This window comes from Chinchilla lanigera, unplaced genomic scaffold (genome assembly GCF_000276665.1).
Source record: "Chinchilla lanigera isolate Chin_1 unplaced genomic scaffold, ChiLan1.0 scaffold00018, whole genome shotgun sequence".
Classification (NCBI taxonomy): domain Eukaryota; kingdom Metazoa; phylum Chordata; class Mammalia; order Rodentia; family Chinchillidae; genus Chinchilla; species Chinchilla lanigera.
Genome location: NW_004955419.1, coordinates 15251164 through 15268493, shown reverse-complemented (window position 1 = coordinate 15268493; position 17330 = coordinate 15251164). Strand labels below are relative to the sequence as shown.

The window sequence follows — 17330 nt, the reverse complement described above, 5'->3', positions numbered from 1 at the left end:
TGGTAATGAGGCCCCATGACATAGGGAAGCTGTTGCGGCAGTATGGAACCCGACTGTTCTAGAAGGAGTTCTCCTCTCTTTCTCACCACCACCCTCCCCTGGTGATTCACAGGTCTCCACTTCCTGTTTTGGAGGCACTGGCTGACACACAGGCACAGAGATAGGCTGTCATTTGGCTTTTCTTTCTGCCTTACGTCATCATCTGGCTTAAGTATCACATTTGCTCTTGCACATTCTCTCTGGCGGTGATGTCACAGCTTCTGTCCTCCTCCAGCAACAGCATTACACAGCCTTCCAGCAACTTGTCAGGAACCAAGAAACAGAGCCACTTGAGCAATGTCTAACCCTGGACTTAAACTAATACGAAAGCAGGGAGACTCCAAGGGTTACGATAGACACACAGGCTTTCTTTTTCATAATTCTGTAATAGCTCGTATTTATTTCTACCTGGAATGCACTGAGAGATCACTCAAGAGTCCAAAGAGACATAAGGTCTGTAGGTCAAGCCATGCACACTGTCATCTCCTTGACCGGGCACTGCGGGCACTTTCTTCTCTCCAGGCCACATTTATCTTCCTCTTTTTAAAAAAGAGACTGATTCTATAGTCCTAAACCAACCATGACCTTTGTAAATACATGCAAAACTGGACACAATATAGTCCTCCAGCAGACTAATCCCATCTGTCCTAATACCATCTGGAATCCCAGCAGCAGTCCCTAACTACATAGTATCTTGCCCATAACTCAATACAGGAATGGATAAAAAGAATTATCCACATGACCTTTTCAGAAACCACTCCACACAGCACCAAGATCTGCCTTCCATAAAGAGCAGCATATTCTGTCTCCAGTACATGAAATGATGCTCTTGCTGTACCATGAGTGGAATGCAAAGGACAACACCTGATGCTGTCACCCGCGTTTGTCAATGCTCAAAGGAACAGATTTAATTTCTTGGGCTTAACTTGCAAAATTCTTGTCTCTGGCCCCTTAGAAGTCTCTTTCTTCCTCTGGAAGAATGTTGTTGGGTTTAAAGACCCAGGCTATAGTGAAGCAGATTTTAAAAAAAGAGGTCCTGCTGCACTGCCCCAAATATTCAGGTACAGCCACCCACACACAAGTCTTCTCACCCAACCAAAGTTTCCAACAGCCTATGGGAATCACTGGACAACTACAGCCACTGACCTAATAGGTCCATCTCTCTCCTTTGCTTTCCTCAGCTTGAGGTGTGGTAGATGTCCTCTCTGCACTGTGAAAGATTCTACTTCTGGAACAGGAGGCTCTGAAAACATAAAGAAGAAAAGGAAAGAGGTATGATCAGAAAAAGTAAAAAAGTACAAAGAAATTCATCTTTCTGGAGGCCATTAAAATTTTAATATAAAAAGTAATGAGCATATTTTGATAGAACCTACAACACGGGTAAACCTTGAAAATAATAATGCTAAGTGAAATAACCAGGCCCCCCCAAAATAATATCTGACTCCACTTTTAGCAAATATCTAAATTAGGTATAAATTCAGACAGTCAGTAATACAGTATGTTACAGGCTGCCAGGGATTCAGGGTGTGGGTGGGAGAGGAAACCCATTGCCTAATGATCACAAGTTCTGTTTGGGGTGATAAAAAGATTTAGATATAGTGGTGATGGTTGCATGATACTGTAAATGTATGTAATGCTCATGAATTGAATTAAACAATTTAAAACAGTTCATATGGTACATTTTCCCACAGTGAAAAGAAGAGATGAGCACACCCTAGCATTGACAGAGGACAGATACTGCAGGCTTGGCAGTTTGCGTAGTGAGGAGCTTCTGACTTGATAGGTGCTATGGTTTAGATATGGTTTATGTGTGTCCCCCAAAGGCTTGTGTTTTGAGTCCAATGTAGCAGTGAGAGGTGGTGGAACCTTTAAGAGGCGGGGCTTAGTGGAAGGTAATTGGGTCATTGGGAGTGACTTTTGCCATAAGTCTATAAAACTCAAAACATACAATAGATATTATGAAAGGGAAAGAAATTGCTCAAAGAAAGGAATAACTGGGGTGAGGGAAAGAAGAAAAAGAAAGAAGGTAAAAAATATATATAGATAGCTGGGATAACTATACTGCTGATGTCTAGTGGTTTATTGAAAGGAACAGTTAATGCTTAATTTTTTTTATTTTGACCAATTTTGCATGCTTCTATCTGGTAATCTGAGCAACTGATTTGAAAACAACAATACACAATATAACAACCACTGGTGAATTCCTTCCATCTTGTCTAGTGAAACTCTGTATCGTCTCTAATTTTTTTTTAATTCTTTTTATTCTCTTTAATGGTTTGATCAATCTTGCATTCTTATATCTGAGCAACTTTGTTGGAGATAACAATAAGTAATATAACAACACTGTTAATTCCTATCATTTTGTTTTGAAACCCTGTATCATTTTTAATGTTTTTGCTTTGTTTTGTTTTTGTCTGTGATGTTGGTATTTTGCTATTGTTCTTTTTTTACTATTCTCTTTAAAATAAAAAAAATTTTAATTTTTAAAAAGAACAAGACTAGACTCACCTCATCTCTGCTTCCTGTCTTACCATGTGGCCTCTTCCACATGCACTTCATCATGATACCTTCTGCCACAGGGCTCTTACCACAGGCTCTTACCACTGATGGGACAGTCTGATCTTAGGAACCTTTCAGTTTTCAAAACTGTGAGCTAAATAAGCCTCTTTTTTTTATAAATTACCTAGCTTTGGGTATTTAGTCATAACAATGACAAACAGACTAATACAGTGGGGGAAACCAGCATATCAGCCAGTGTTCTCCATTCCTATTTTGTACTCCTTTAAACCAGATTTCCCAAATGGGTCTTTGATTGGGAAGGAAGTACTGTATATCGACTGGCTAACACCAGTGTTCCAACATGTCATTAAAAGTTACAATCAGGCTGTCAGTGCACCAGCCGCCAGCCGCCTATGAGTAACACGGGGAAGCTGTACTGGGTACTAACCATACACACTAGATATGTCCTGTATTTGCCTTTCATCATTTAATCCCACAATGCTTCCAAGTGGATGTTACTTATGGAAGCAATCGTTTTCTCCCTCTCTTGGTGTTCCTACCTTAGCCCATGTGGTAGAAATTTTTTTTCTCTCCAAAGTACTGGGAAAAGACTTCCACCTCCCTTCTGTCTGTATGATTTGCGGGAGTACTACAGTTTGACCATTGACCCCATGTGTTCCCAACTTTTGTTTCTTTTACTTTTTTATGGGTCAGAGCCATCCTGAACACAGGGCAGATGTTTCCACCTCCTGTTCCCATCGTCCACACATTAAGCAAACCCGAGTCAAGGCTAAATGTGAAGCCAGGTCTACATTTTCCCAATAGAGCAACATTCCCACAGGTGGGGTGCAAGTTTAGATGTGGGAGGAAATTCCAGGAAGCTTTATTTTGGCTTCAGGCCCAAGCCAGCTTCACCAGCAACAAAACTGATAACTGGATTCCTATCTTACTTTTGTTTATATGTTTTTATTCTTCCCCTAAACTCAGAGGTGGAACAATTATGATTAATACTTTTGAAATTTTAATTTTATAGATGAGGAAACTGACCCGTGGGAGACGGAGTTACTTGCCCAGCAGCACACACAATGTTACAGAGTGAGGATCTGAACCTATTCTCTGCTTTGTCTCTCTCTTGCTTGCCTTGGGGTTTCTGGCTCCACCTATTTGATCCAGCAGGCTTTCATCACCTTTGAGTGAACTAATAAAATCTACTTCTGATACACAGAATCTGCAAAGACTTTACTAACAAATCGACCCAGGAGAAGAATCCATTGGTACAGTTACTGTGGAATCAGAGATCTACCCAGTGTGGCTCATGTCAGGATCTAGACCATAGTTAAGACAAAGAAATAATTATTATAAGATAGTTGTTAAGACCAAAGGTTTGGGGTTAGTATCCTGCCTCTGCCATTTGCTTCCAGCTGCCTCATCTCTAAAATGGGACTAGAAAGAATCCTTACCTCTTAGGCCTGTTGAAGGGATTACAGTGTCCATTAATAATAATTCACAATAACAGATGCACACAGAAAAGAACAGAGCCCAAGTACAGCACCCTCGGCGCACGCCCGTCATCTTTGTAGTTCATTTGCGCTGCATCTACTGGTCACCAACTCTATACTGGGAACTTTGCTCCTGCTGGTTCATCAAGTCCTCACAGCAGCTCTGTGCAGAAATCATCTCTATTTGATCAATAAGGAAATCGAAGCTCAGGCCAGTTCAGTCACACCACTCATTACAAAGGAGTCAGGGCGGGACCCATGTTAATTTGACCCCAGAGTCAGATAATGCTCAACAGGCAACAGGGCTAGAAGAACCATCTCAGGCTGGATCTTGCCACCCTCCGAGCAAGATCCTTTCCTGGACTTTCCAGTTCTGGAGTCCAACAAATTCTGCGTGCTTAAACTGCTTTAAGCTAGATTTCTGCCATTTGCAGCCCCCAAAGCCCTGGCGAATTATAGCATGCATCTAGCACCCTGATATTTTGCTGAAGGGCAGAGCACACAGCTGTGTGCCTGAAGAAACGCTGGCACTGGGCCAGGTGGGAGCAGTTCCTGTGCATCTGCATGAGAACGGCTGCGAATCCCAGGCACGGCTCCAAACCCTTGGGAGGCACACACAGTAAGGACAACAGGGAAAATGACCCTAGTTAGACCCTTGTCTGGGCCACCTCTTCTTTAAGGACTATCACTGCATCAACTCAGTGGGACATGACAGTAAAGGAGGACATGGAGGGAGAGAAAAAAATAAAAAATAGATGTGAATGCCTTCCCACTGTCACCCAACCCCCAAGCCCTGCCACCGTGAAATTAAGATCTAGGAGGCTGAAAGAGACACTCACGACTCTATTTATTGGATTAGGAAATAGCTCTGGTGGGCCGGGAAGATAGCTCAGTGGCACAGCGCCTGCCTGGCAAGCGGGAGAGGTCAAGTTTGATTCCCGGTGCCAAAGAAATAAAAGAGGAAATAGCTCGGGTAGAATCCCTCAATCACAACATACAATAAAAACTTAGACTGCCTGGGACTTTGGGGTTTTAAAGTTCTGTGACATGTGTTTCTCCTATATCTGCCCTCAGCACACTCTTCTCAGTCTCCTCTATGCTCCAGGCTCTGTGCCGAGCAGGGGGAGATGGGGAGGGGGTGGTACTTGGTTTCTAGGAGCGGAGCACCTAATAGGGAAAGTAGTTTTGTAACAGCAAGTGCTTGGAGCTATGATAAAGTTGCACACAGAGCGCTCTGGGACGCGGAGAGAAACACCTGCCCCGGGACAGCCGGCGGAAGCCATGAAACAGAAACAGGCCCGTGCAGACGCACAAGATGAAAAGAGAGAAACGATGAAACCGCAGGTAGTTCAGGACCTCGAGGCTGAGTTCTAGCAGTGCAGAAGTGGGTGATAAGGTCAGACGGTTAGGTGTAGGCCACATCCGTGTCCAGGAAATAATAAGGAGCCATTTGAAGATTTTTAGCAGATTTGTTTCAGAAATACAATTTATAGAGTTGACTGGAAGAGGAACGGAGAAAGGCAAAAGCGTAGGTTGCCCTATAATCTACCCCAGAAGTGTCTGAGGTCTGAAGCAAGCGACAGCACTGAGAATGGAGGAGGGTGTGAGAGGCACTCCAGGAAGAGGAGGGATGGAATGTGGTGGGAGGAAGCCACCGCGTCAGTGACCATGTCCCTGGTCAAGTCTGGAGGGAAGTTGGGAAGCAGCTCACTTTTGGAACTGCTTGAGAAGGAAGCACACATGGAACTATCTGGAAAAGAGCAAAGTGCCCAGGTCTAGGACCTGGTATCAAACTGGAGACGACACGGAGTCTGTCATGAGGAGAGGTGGACATGGTTCCCAGGGGGACTGGCTAAAAGGAGAGGGGTAAAGATGGATGAGGAGAAAACCAGGCACAAGAGGAAGAGAACCCAACAGCTTCTAAGGTGTTAAATGCAGAATTTCTTGGCCTCTGATGTAGCTCCGTGGTAGCCTAGCATGCCTAAGACCCTAAGCTGAATCCCCAACACTGCAAATCAATTAACCAACCTACCAGTCAATCTAGAATTTGTTCCAAAGTCACCCAGCCACGGTGACACAAACCATGTGTTTCATTTATCACAGGACTGGCAGAAACTCAGAGCAGAAGGTAGGGGTCACCTGGAACAGCTCCTGCTAGAGTAAAGGCCTCACCTAACATCTTTATTGAAGGTCTGTGCCAGTTTCAGGAGTCCAGAAAGAAATCCCATGCTGCATGTGAAGAAGACAGCTGCTGGGTTCTTGCAGCAATGCCGGACAAAAGAGAACAAAGCCCCTTCCCGCCTAACAACTACTCCTGTCCTCTGGCCTTTTTTGCTGTGGGCCCTTTTGTGCTGCTGTATGTAACAGTCAAGTAACTGGGTTTTTTTTTTTTTTAATCTCCCATTGCCTGTTATAAGCCCAGAGGGGGACTGACACTTCTGTGAAAGAACCTTCCTCGGGCTCTTTGAAGTTATTCCTCTGTTCTTCTCCAAGATAAATAATTGTAGTTCCGCTAATCTCTTGGCTAACTTCTTAAACCCACTCAATTCCTTGCCACCCTCAGTAACAGTAGAACAAAGTGCTCACTCAGTGGGCCCAGAGAACAAGCACGCAGGCCAATCCCTGCTTGTTCCAAGCCACGTTGCCCTTTTCCAGTCTAGTATGAGCCTTGCCGTTTAAAAGGTGCCACTGTCACCTGGCTGATTCAATCAACATGTGACTTCTAGACTGTTTTCTGCCCTGTTTGCCAAAGGCTTTCCCCGCCTTATTATTCAAACAGTTAAACTTTTTCTCCCTAATGTCAAAGCCTAAACCTCAGAACACTGGTTCTCGGCCATTTTGTGAGGTTAAATAATCTGGATCTGTTGCTCTGTTTCCCAAGGCGTTGTCTCCCAAGCTGCAGTCCTGGGGGAATTTGCTCTCTTTTCCACCGGTCACATGACTGATCTAAACTACCTGAGCCAAGGCAAGAAGCAGCTCTTGTCTGAGCTGGTAAATGTCATTCTTTTACCCTGGGTGGATGAGAGGGGACAGGAACCAAAGGCAGATGTTCAATATCACCCCCTTGTGTCAATGATTTCAGTCCTCTGGTAGAAGCAAATGATAACAGAAAACCAGAATTACCATGAGAAACTTCGAAGAGGAATAAGGAAATAATGAAAAACAATTTGCTTCCCAAAATATTAAATATATTTTAAAATTACACTAACTGAAGTAGTAAGTATAGCTGAAGCCAGGAGGTAGGGAAAGTTAGACAGATAGGACACAGGTTCTGAATAATTAACTTAAAGTAAACTAAAAGTCGGGTCCTAAGTGAGTTAGTGTACCGGAGGGCCCAAGTAATGAACTTAAGCAAGGATCAGGGCCTAATAAAATACAAGGAACAAACAACAGATCCCTAAGCAAATGGGAGAGATCTTGGAGGAAGTAAAATACAAATAAAACAATTTACACTCTGGACATCAAAGGCCTACCTGCAACCAGGAGCAACTACCCCCACTTTCTGTCATGTAGACTGGTACCGGGTTAAAAAGATATGCAGACACTGAAGGACCACCTGCCCAGCACACAGGAAGGATTTCTCCTGGGACCAAATCATATTACAATGTACATAGGGCACAGATCTTAGCATAGAAACAGTTCATGTTTGTCCCCCAAGTTACTTTCATAGGCTAGGTTCACATCTTGAAATAGTAGGTTAGGTGTAGGCCACATCAATAATAGATTTTCACATCTTGAAAAAAGTGAAATCTGCTAAAAATCTTCAATAATAGATTTTCACATCTTGAAAATCTTTTTTGCTAGAAAAAAGCAAGCAACTTGACACATATCAATCAATGCAGGATATTTTCCAGAGGGCTTCCCACCGTTCATGGGAAAGTCCTCAATTTATTCTGCCTAGAAAATCCCTCAGGCAGAGGGGACCTCCGAAGCCTAAGGGGAAGGCAGGACTTCCTCCCACTTCCTCTCAGGCTCTCAATGGGACACCTCCCAAGTGCAGCCAGGAGCCCAAAGGGAAACAGCCTTTCCTTAATGCTGTGTGAGGCAGTAGGGAAAACAAGGAGTCCCCCGTTGGGGCCATGAACGAAGGGAGTGGGGCTCCTCTGAAACAAATAACTCCCATCACACTCCTCCCGGCTATGGGCCAGGCTCGTTGGGGTTGCTGCTGGGAGGACAAGGGGGGTGAGCCTTTCTTTGTTGCTGCCTCTAGAGGTTAAGAAAGGAGGGTATCAGGTAGGTATGACCGGGACACTCTCATCCTGCCCTCCTTCTCTATGCATGTTTCAGATGGGAAATTCGGTCAGCCTCCCCTCCACGGACACATCTCTGGGGTGTATTCTCAAGAACTCAGAAAAAACTTGATCCTCGCCTGTTGGAGTAAAAGCAACTGTTTTTTTTCTGCACACATGCATGGATAGAATGTCCTCTGGGAGACAAAGAAACCTGGTCAGCAAAAGGGAGTATAAACTACAATGCCATTGTACAGCTAGCTCTGTCCTGTAAAAAGGAAGGGAAATGGTCAGTGGTGCCTTTCATTCAGGTTTTCTTTGCCCTCAGAGATGGGAAACTTTGTAAGACATGTAGAGCCAACCCAGTTCTGCAGGCTGCGATGGCACTGGGAGGGGAGCAAAAGGAGTCACAAGAGCCTAGTGGGCCTGGCAAGGGTCAGCCTCTACCCCAAAAAGGACAAAGAGACCAAGGGGACAGAAGATGGGGAGGAAACTATGCCCCTGAACCATCTCTACCCTCCCTTACCCCAGAAGAGTGAACAGCCTCCACTGCTATCTGGATGTCCTCCCTACCCTGGGCCATTTAGCAAGTCCCTGAGACCAGGAGACCCAGCCCCTGACCCACCTCCTCATTTCCTCTTCAAGTAATAGGGTCAAACCCTTGGACAGAAGGAACCCAATGAGCCCATGTCCCTTTCCCCCTAAAGGAATTAAGACGGATAAAAAGGGAACTAGGAATATCTGAGGACCTGGATAAGTTTACAGAGGTATTTGCTAAACTGACTGAAAATTATGACCTGGCTCATACAGATGTACGCCTTATTCAGGGACAAACTCTCACAACCAGCAAGGTAAACAGGGTATTAAAAAATGCCCAAAGATATGGGGATGAAGAATATTGTGCACAAATTATTCAAGACCCCTATATTCCAACAGGGAGAGATGCAGTGCCCAGAAATGTCCCAAATTGGGACCTCAGGACTGCATGGGGATATGCAGGACATGTATGCCCATGTACACCCTGGAGGACCTCTGCAGATCAAAAGAAAAACTAGTTAATTACCAGAAGCTGTCTGAAATAATACAAGGGGAACACAAAAGCCCCAAAGAGTCCAATGAAAGACTGAAAGGGGCCCTAGTTAAGCATACCAACATTTCATCTGAGTGCCAGGGAGCTCAAGATCTACTCAAGGATAAGTTTATCACTCAGGCAGCCCCAGCTATCAAGAAAAAGCTCAGGGAGTTAGATTTAGGTCCCCAGGCACCCTTGGATGATATTCTTAAACATGCCATCAGAACCTGCTTTCACAGGGATGAGGAAGAGGCCAAGAAGGGAGATCAGAGGGACAAAAGAAAGGCTGCCTTATTTGCAGCTGCACTGCTAGGAAAACCTGACACATGGAGCACCAAGGGGACTCTTTCTAATAAGGCCTGTTACCAGTGTGGGGAGCCTGGATACATAAGGAGTCAGGGCACCATACCACCCCCCAGCCCTTGTCCACACTGTAAAAACGAAAGTCACTAGAAGGTGCCCTCAGAGGCAAAGGCCACAAAGGCCACACAAAACCTCCTAGGTGACAGTTCAACAGGACTAAGGAGGCCTGGTGTGTTCCTCGGAGGCTCCCACCACCTAGATCATAACCTTCCAGGAGCCCCGAGTAACCCTAGAGGAGGAAGACAAATTGAATTAAATTTTGCTGGACACTGGCATGGCTGTCTTGGCCCCTTGTTCCCATGCTGGGTCCCTCTCCCCATCAAAGACTAAGGTCAAGGGAGTATCAGTTCCTTGACACTTTACTTATCCCCTAAGCTATAGCTGGGGAGATTACCTATTTACCCATTCAGTTCTAGTGATGTCTAAAAGTCTTACTCCCTTATTGGGTAGAGACCTGCTAACTTGGATGAGAACAACTATTCTGGTCAACATCTCATCCTCCCACTGGAGGAGACTGAAATAGACCTCAAGGTTGGGCCATGGGAGGACAAATCAGATGGGCAGCTACCACCCCTCCAGTAAAAATTCACCTACACGACACTGCCCCTTTTCCACGTCAGACAATACCCATTGAAGCCAGAGGTATGAGAGGGACTAAATCAGATCATAGAAAACCTCAAGATGCAGGGCCTTTTGACACCTTGTAACAGCCCCTGCAACACTGCTATCCTAGGTGTACAAAAGCCAAGTGGAGCCTGGAGGCTAGTTCAGGACCTGGGGCTTACAAGTCAGGTTGTTATACCCTCACACTTTGTGGTACCTAACCTTTACATTTTGTTAACCCAGATACCAGAAAGTTCTAAGTGGTTCTTGGTTTTAGATTTAAAAAAAAAAAAAAAGAAAGAAAGAAAGAAACACTTTTTTTCTGCATCCCTCTATACCTAGACTCTCAGTATCTCTTTGTGTTCGAGGACCCTTCCACACAATTCTCTCAATAAACCTGGACAGTCTTGCCCCAGGAGTTTTGCAACAGTCCTCACTTGTTTGGACAAGCTCTTTCAAGAGATCTCCTGTCCAAAGGAGATACTGTTCAGTATGTAGACGACCTCCTGGTTTGCTTGAAAAAGACTGTAACAGTGAAACTCCAGACCTCCTCAACTTTCTGGCACAAAGGGGTGATAAAGTGTCTAAGAACAAGGTCCAGCTGTGCCCATTCTCAGTACAGTATTTGGGGTTGATCATCTTGGAGGGGACTCGAGCACTGGGAGGGAGGACATTAAGCCAATAGCTTCATTTCCCCCTCCAAAGACCTTAAAGCAATTACGAGGCTTTATGGGAATAACAGAGTTCTGCCAACTACAGATTCCTAAGTATGGAGAAATAGCCTGACCCCTATATCAGATGCTCAGAGATGCCCTAAACTAAGGAATTCATCTGTTGCAATGAGATCCTGAGGGCCAAAGGGGCTTGAAGACCCTGAAACAGGCACTCCTCCAGGCCCCAGCACTGAGCTTGCCAACTGGCCACTTTAGTTTATATGTTACGTAAACAAAGGTGGTGATAGTCAAGAGTACTGACTCAAGTTAAGGGGCCTGCACAACAACCTGTAGGTTGTTAGACTTGGCAGCTAAGGGATGGTCAGCTTGCCTCAGAGCAGTTGTTGCTGTAGCTCTACTGATCCCCAAGGCTGCCAAACTAACCCTGGGCACTGACTTCACAGTCTATTCTCCACACCATGTTTCAGGATTGCTGGCCTCCAAGGGTAGCCTTAGGATGTCCAACAGTCAGCTGGTAAAATACCACGCCATGCTGTTAGAGGGGCCAGCCTTCCAGATTAAGACTTGCCCACTATGAAACCCTGCCATGCTTCTGCAGTAAAACATCCAGAGGACTGGATATGTAACTGTGAGCAGGTAGTGAATAGCACTTATGCTACAAGGGAAGACTTCAGGAATTCTCTCTGGGAAAATCTAGACTGGACTCTCTTTACTGATGGGCGTTCATTTGAAAAAGAAAAAAAAAAATAGAACTAGAAAGCTAGCTATGCTCTACTGACCGACTGTCAGACAACTGAGAGCTCATGGCTCCCAGCAACGACCAGTGCCCAGCTGGCTGAGTTAATAGCCTTGACCCAGGCATTGGTACTGAGTGAAGAAAAGCAGGTCAATACATATACTGATTCTAAGTATGCTTTCTTTGTCCTTTATGCTCATACAACCACAGCCTTTGAATCCCCCATCTAGTACCATCAGGAGACAGACTGACTCCTACAGGCTGCGTATCTTCCCAAGTGGCAGGGGTGGCGGGGTGCAGTAATGCACTACAAGAGACATCAAAAGGGGAAGGATGAGATTAACACAGGAAATCAGGCTGCCTACGTGGCCATTCACCAGGCAGCTCAAGGATGTCAACCCAGAGTTCTGCTGAGCCCCTTCCCCTTACTATGGGAGCATTCCCTCAATGCTATCAGCCTCAATATCCCTCCACTGAAACAGCAAAGGCCCTCAAGCAGGGTCCTCTGGTTGGTTCCAGGCCAAGGGTGGAAGGCTCCTCCTTCCTGAGGCCAGTCAATGGAAAATCCCAACAACCCCTACCAGCCTTTCCACTTCAGGAAAGAAGCGATACAACAAATGACTGGCTCCCTGTTTCTCAGAAAAAGCCTTACAGAGACAGCGTCCCAAGTAGTTAGAGGATACAAGCCTGCCAAAAGAAGAGACCCTCTTAGCACGTTGACAGCCCGCCCCTCTCCTCGTCTCCAGAGGACAGGAACATGCCCAAGGGAAGACTGGCAAGTAGACTTTACTCACATGCCACTCGTACGTCCTGAGCTCAGGGTTTTTGATTCCTCCTGGTATGCACAGTTTCACAGGATGGGCACAAGCTTTCCCATGCAGAACAGAAAAGACAACTGAAGCAGTCTAAGTTGAAATCATTCCTTGGTTTGGGTTGCCTCAAGGTATCCAAAGTGACAATGGCCCAGCCTTGGCAGGGGTAACTGAGGTACAGCCCTGGGTATGCAGTATGACTTGCATTGCGCTAGGCACTTTCAATCCTCAGAAAAGGTAAAAAGGGGTAAGGCAGTCCTAAGGAATCACCTCCATAAGCCAACCTTGGAGACAGAGCTTGTCTGGACCCTACTTCTACCCACTGCCCTCCTAAGCATGAGAAATGCCCCTCAAAAGTTGGGGCTGAGCCCCAATAAGGCCCTGTAGGGAAGGCCATTCCTTACTAATGACTTCTCACTGGACTGTGAAATGGCCACCAGGTGTGATATGTTATCTCGTTAGCACAATTTCAAAAGGCCTTCCAAGAAAGACAGAAGTCAGACATAGAGAGGAGCCCTGCCTAAATCCTTCCCCAGTCTGAGAGGGTCCATTCTCTGTCCTGCTTTCTACCCCTCCTGCTGCTAAAGTTGCTGGACACAACTCCTGGATACATCACACCTGCTTGAAGGCCTGGACAAAGAACGAAGGGTCCCCACAAGTCAAAGAACCCTCACCAACAGGAGAGGACAAGCTCACAGCTTATTCCTCTGAAACTCCAGCTGTTCTTCAAACTGACTTCAAGGAATAAGTAATACTCCATAGAGCTGCTTTAGCTCACCCCTCCCTTTCCAGTTAGATTCCCTACTAGGGAATTCCCTACTTATTCTAATTGTATCCTGGTTACATCTGACCTGTCATTTCCCTGGGGTGGGGCGGGAAATAGTCGCTTTCATTGTTAAACCACCCTGAACACCTGGGCTCACTCTTTTTAGTTAGGAACCAGCCTTGCCCAAAAGAAAGCTGATCTCAGAGTTTCATGTCTCTCTCTTACTCCCCCGAGGTCCAGGTTACCCTCAACCTCTCTGATTTACAGTGCTACCCCATCTCTCTAACTCTGCCTCATCAGTACACACCCTCATACTTCCTGTACACAAACTATGGCTCCAAGGAACCTTCCAAGAGTTTTCACCTATCCAGATCCCATTCTTTTGCTTCTGTCTTTGCTTCTTAGTGTAAACCACCCAACCCAATCTGCTGTCTCAGTTCCACAGGGGATAGAACATCACACTCTCAGTCTTGCTCAGGACCTTCGCAGCCAGTCCACTCCTGCTGGTTGTGCCTCTGTATGGCACACTATGCGGTCCCCGCACCAGCCTCTGCCTGGCCTCAAGTAAGGGCCTCCATCTCATACACGGTCAAGTAGGTCCTTCCATTGGAACCGTACTGGAGTCCAAGATCTCATTACACAGTTTACCCCTCAACTTGACACCTCAACCCTCTGTGACTACACTACAGGGCCCCCGCTTACACACTACAGTGTTCTGAGCCCCGCAGACCTTTGCATAAATGTTTCCTCTCAAACACCTGCACGTATCTCCCACCCTAGAGGGACTCAGGGTCTTCAATGCAACTCCACCCTCACCACTTACACACAAATCACACAAACATAAAGTTCAGTAAGACTTACCGAGTCACAGGACCCACCAACATGGGAGGGATTTAAAACCAGCTCCACATTCAATCACACAAATAGGCCACTCCCATTATGGAAGCACAGAGGACAAACTGTCCAAATTGCAAACCCAGGACACTGGGCAAATGGTTTCCAAATGGAAAAACTACTTGCGCCCACCTCACAAGCATAGGGGGACAAGACTGCTTCCTATATCTTGATGAGGGGAGACTGACCCTCTCCCTGGTAAATAAAACAGACATCAGTCAAAGCAGGTGCTGGTTCCCTTTCAAGCACTCCCGGGACGGGGTGGGGGGGCAGCCTGGGCCCAATCACTCCAAGTATGTGCTATGCTTAGCCCACTAACCACCACTGGGATTGTGAGTCCCTACGCTGCCTTATACCCCTCTGCCTCACTGACCTTTTAATACTGTCCTTTCCACACCTGCTCTCACTCGATCTCTCACCTCCATGGAGACTAAGGGTGCCTTCTTTCTCTGTGGCTCCTCTACCTCCTACTGCCTGTCTACCAACTTGACAGATACTTGTACCTGATGATATCTGTCCCCTCAAATGGACCTTCTTAATGGCTCCCCGCCAGTCCCAGTTCCAATCAAGGTAACAACCCCACTGTCTTGGTTACTTTTCTCTCATTGCTGAGACAAAATACCTGATGCCCAAAATGAAGGAAAGAAAGGTTTATTTAGCTTACATTTTGTGGAGGTTTCAGTCCATACTTGGCTGGCTCCAAAGCAGGGTGGCACATGGCAGAGGGCAATAGTTCATGGCAGCAGAAGATAGCCAAAACAGTCAGAGCAAAAGGGAGGAGTGGCTGCAAGCAGCCTCTTTCTCTCTGTTACATTATATGCAAACTACCTGCCCCAGGGGCAAGTGTAGCACTCATATCCACAATCCCAGCACTGGACTATGGAGCAATCAAAAATCCTGAAGTCTGCCCCGTGACTGCATGAGGATTTGGGGGGACATGCAGACACAAACCATGACACCCACAACAACAAACAAAATATAATGGCAATCCAACATATTCCCTTACTGGTTGGAATGGGGATAACAGCAGGGACCCCTGCTGGGATCGTGGGGTTTGCAACCTCACCTGCTTCAAACATTTCACTCTTGATTTTGCTAAGAGTTTACAAAAGATGGCGCAGAGCCTGACAGCTCTCCAAACTCAAACAGATTCCCTAACAACAGTAACTTCACAAATCGGAGGGGACTGGACCTTTCTGGCTGCTAAGAAAAGGGGGCTATGTCTATTCCTAGGAGAAAAAAATGTTGCTTTTATGGGAACCAGTCTGGTGCAGTGAGAGGTGCAGCATGGAAACTAGCTGACTGTGCTTCTAAAATTCGTCACAGATTGTCTGAGTCACAGGGATCCTGGTCAGGGGTCTGCTATTGGACATCCCGGTTACTCCCCTGGTAGGGCCATAATTAATGCATCTGGTAGGTTTGCTATTTGGACCATGTTTTCTCAATTTCTTAGTCAAATTTGCTGCTTCTCATTTGACAGTTTGAAAGCTACGAATGGTGATGCGGGCCGACTCACCAATGAGCGAGCGCTCTTCCTAACCTCTATTGAGGACCCGTAGACAGGCTTTGCAATAGCGGGCTGTGACTGCTATCCCCAACAACGCCCCCTCTCAGCAGGTAATGGCTTGAGAGACCCTTAGTCCATACACCTTGTCAGCAGTCAGTGTTGCTACTATAGAGGGGGGAATAAAGCCAGGAGGTAGGGAAAGTTAGACAGCTAAGACGCCGGTCCTGAATAGTTAACATAAAGTGAACTAAAAGTCAGCCTGAGTCAGTTAGCATACCAGAGGGCCCAAATAATCAAACAGAGTATCAGGGCCTAATAAAATACAAGGGACAAAGCACAGATCACTAAATAAATGGGAGAGACCTTGGAGGAAATAAAATACAAATAAAACAATTTACACTCCGGACATCAAAGGCCTACCTGCAACCAGAAGCACCCCACTTTCTGTCATGTACTGGTACCAAACACCGTATAAAAGAGCCTGAGTGTAAACTTGCTCCTTATCTACCTGAATGGAAACCCTTCTTCAGCTCTGGAGAGCTTTGCTTTCTTTCTAATCAGCATACATTTGGCCATTCCCCTGTTTGTTGCTAGCTGCTTTGCTGGCTTTAATCTTCATTGCCCCAAAACAAGGACCCAAGAGCTAGAGGGATCCGGTTATACAATCACCGCATAAGCAGAGCAATGGGAGAAACTAGATAGTTCTGACAGAGAGCCAAACAAGTAGAGAATATATTCTGTGACATGAACAATACTCAAAAGGCAATAGGGACCTGGTTTATCAGCCAGGGGTTAAATAATTACTATGCAAGTTTAGCCTCATACACACCAAACAATTTCCAAACAGGCCTACACTTTAAATGCAAAAAGCAGAAGTGTTAAGAAGCATAAAGCAGAGGCTAAGGCAGGATCAAGAGTTGAGTTGGAGGGCAGCCTGGGCAACATAGCAAGACCCATCTCAAAAGGGGAGGAAGGGGGCGTGGCTGGAGGAGGAGATGGAAGAGAGGTGAAGGAATAGGAGGAGCAGGAGGAGGAGGTACACAGCTGTGATCTCAGCTACTCAGGAGGCTGAGGCAGGAGAATCACAAGTTCAAGGCCAGCCTGGGCAACTTAGTAAGATCTTGTCTCAAAATAAATTTTAAAAGGGCTGAGGGTGTAGCCCTGGGTTCAAGCCCTGGAGGAGGAAGACAAAGAGGAGTAGGAAGAAGAGGAAGGAGCAGCAGCACTAAGAAACTATCAGAGAATAAGAACTGTTCAGATTTCAGGGTAGGGAGGGCTTTTCTTGGCATGATCAGGAGCAGAAGTTATAAAGGCATCAATGGAATTGATTACATGAAAATTTTAAATGTCCAAATATCAACAGAAAAGAGAAAATTGAAGAGTAAATAACCTTGAGGTGTATATTTGTAATAGAGATAACAAAAGATCAATATGATTAATATAGGCAATCTATTAAATTAATAAAAGGAAGAAGGTAGTGTAAGTGCAAATATGTTAATGTTCTATGTAAGACTCACCAAAATGAACAAAATAGAGAAAATTTTATCTACACCACATGCAAAAACCTCAACTTCATATTGTAAGTCTACATTTATACAAAGTTGAATTAAAACACTACTCCACTACCTGAGAACCTA

The 17330-nt window shown here is 45.6% G+C and overlaps 1 protein-coding gene across 1 annotated transcript in view; it reads right to left on the bottom strand.

Moving 5' to 3' along the window:
* The window catches only part of Susd1 (sushi domain containing 1), a 133652-nt gene that overhangs the window by 18880 nt on the left and 97442 nt on the right, over window positions 1-17330 (bottom strand). Inside the window, exon 13 of the mRNA XM_013513298.1 lies at window positions 1186-1282. Coding sequence (XP_013368752.1) covers window positions 1186-1282 — 97 coding nt within the window. The remainder of the gene's footprint in view (window positions 1-1185; window positions 1283-17330) is intronic.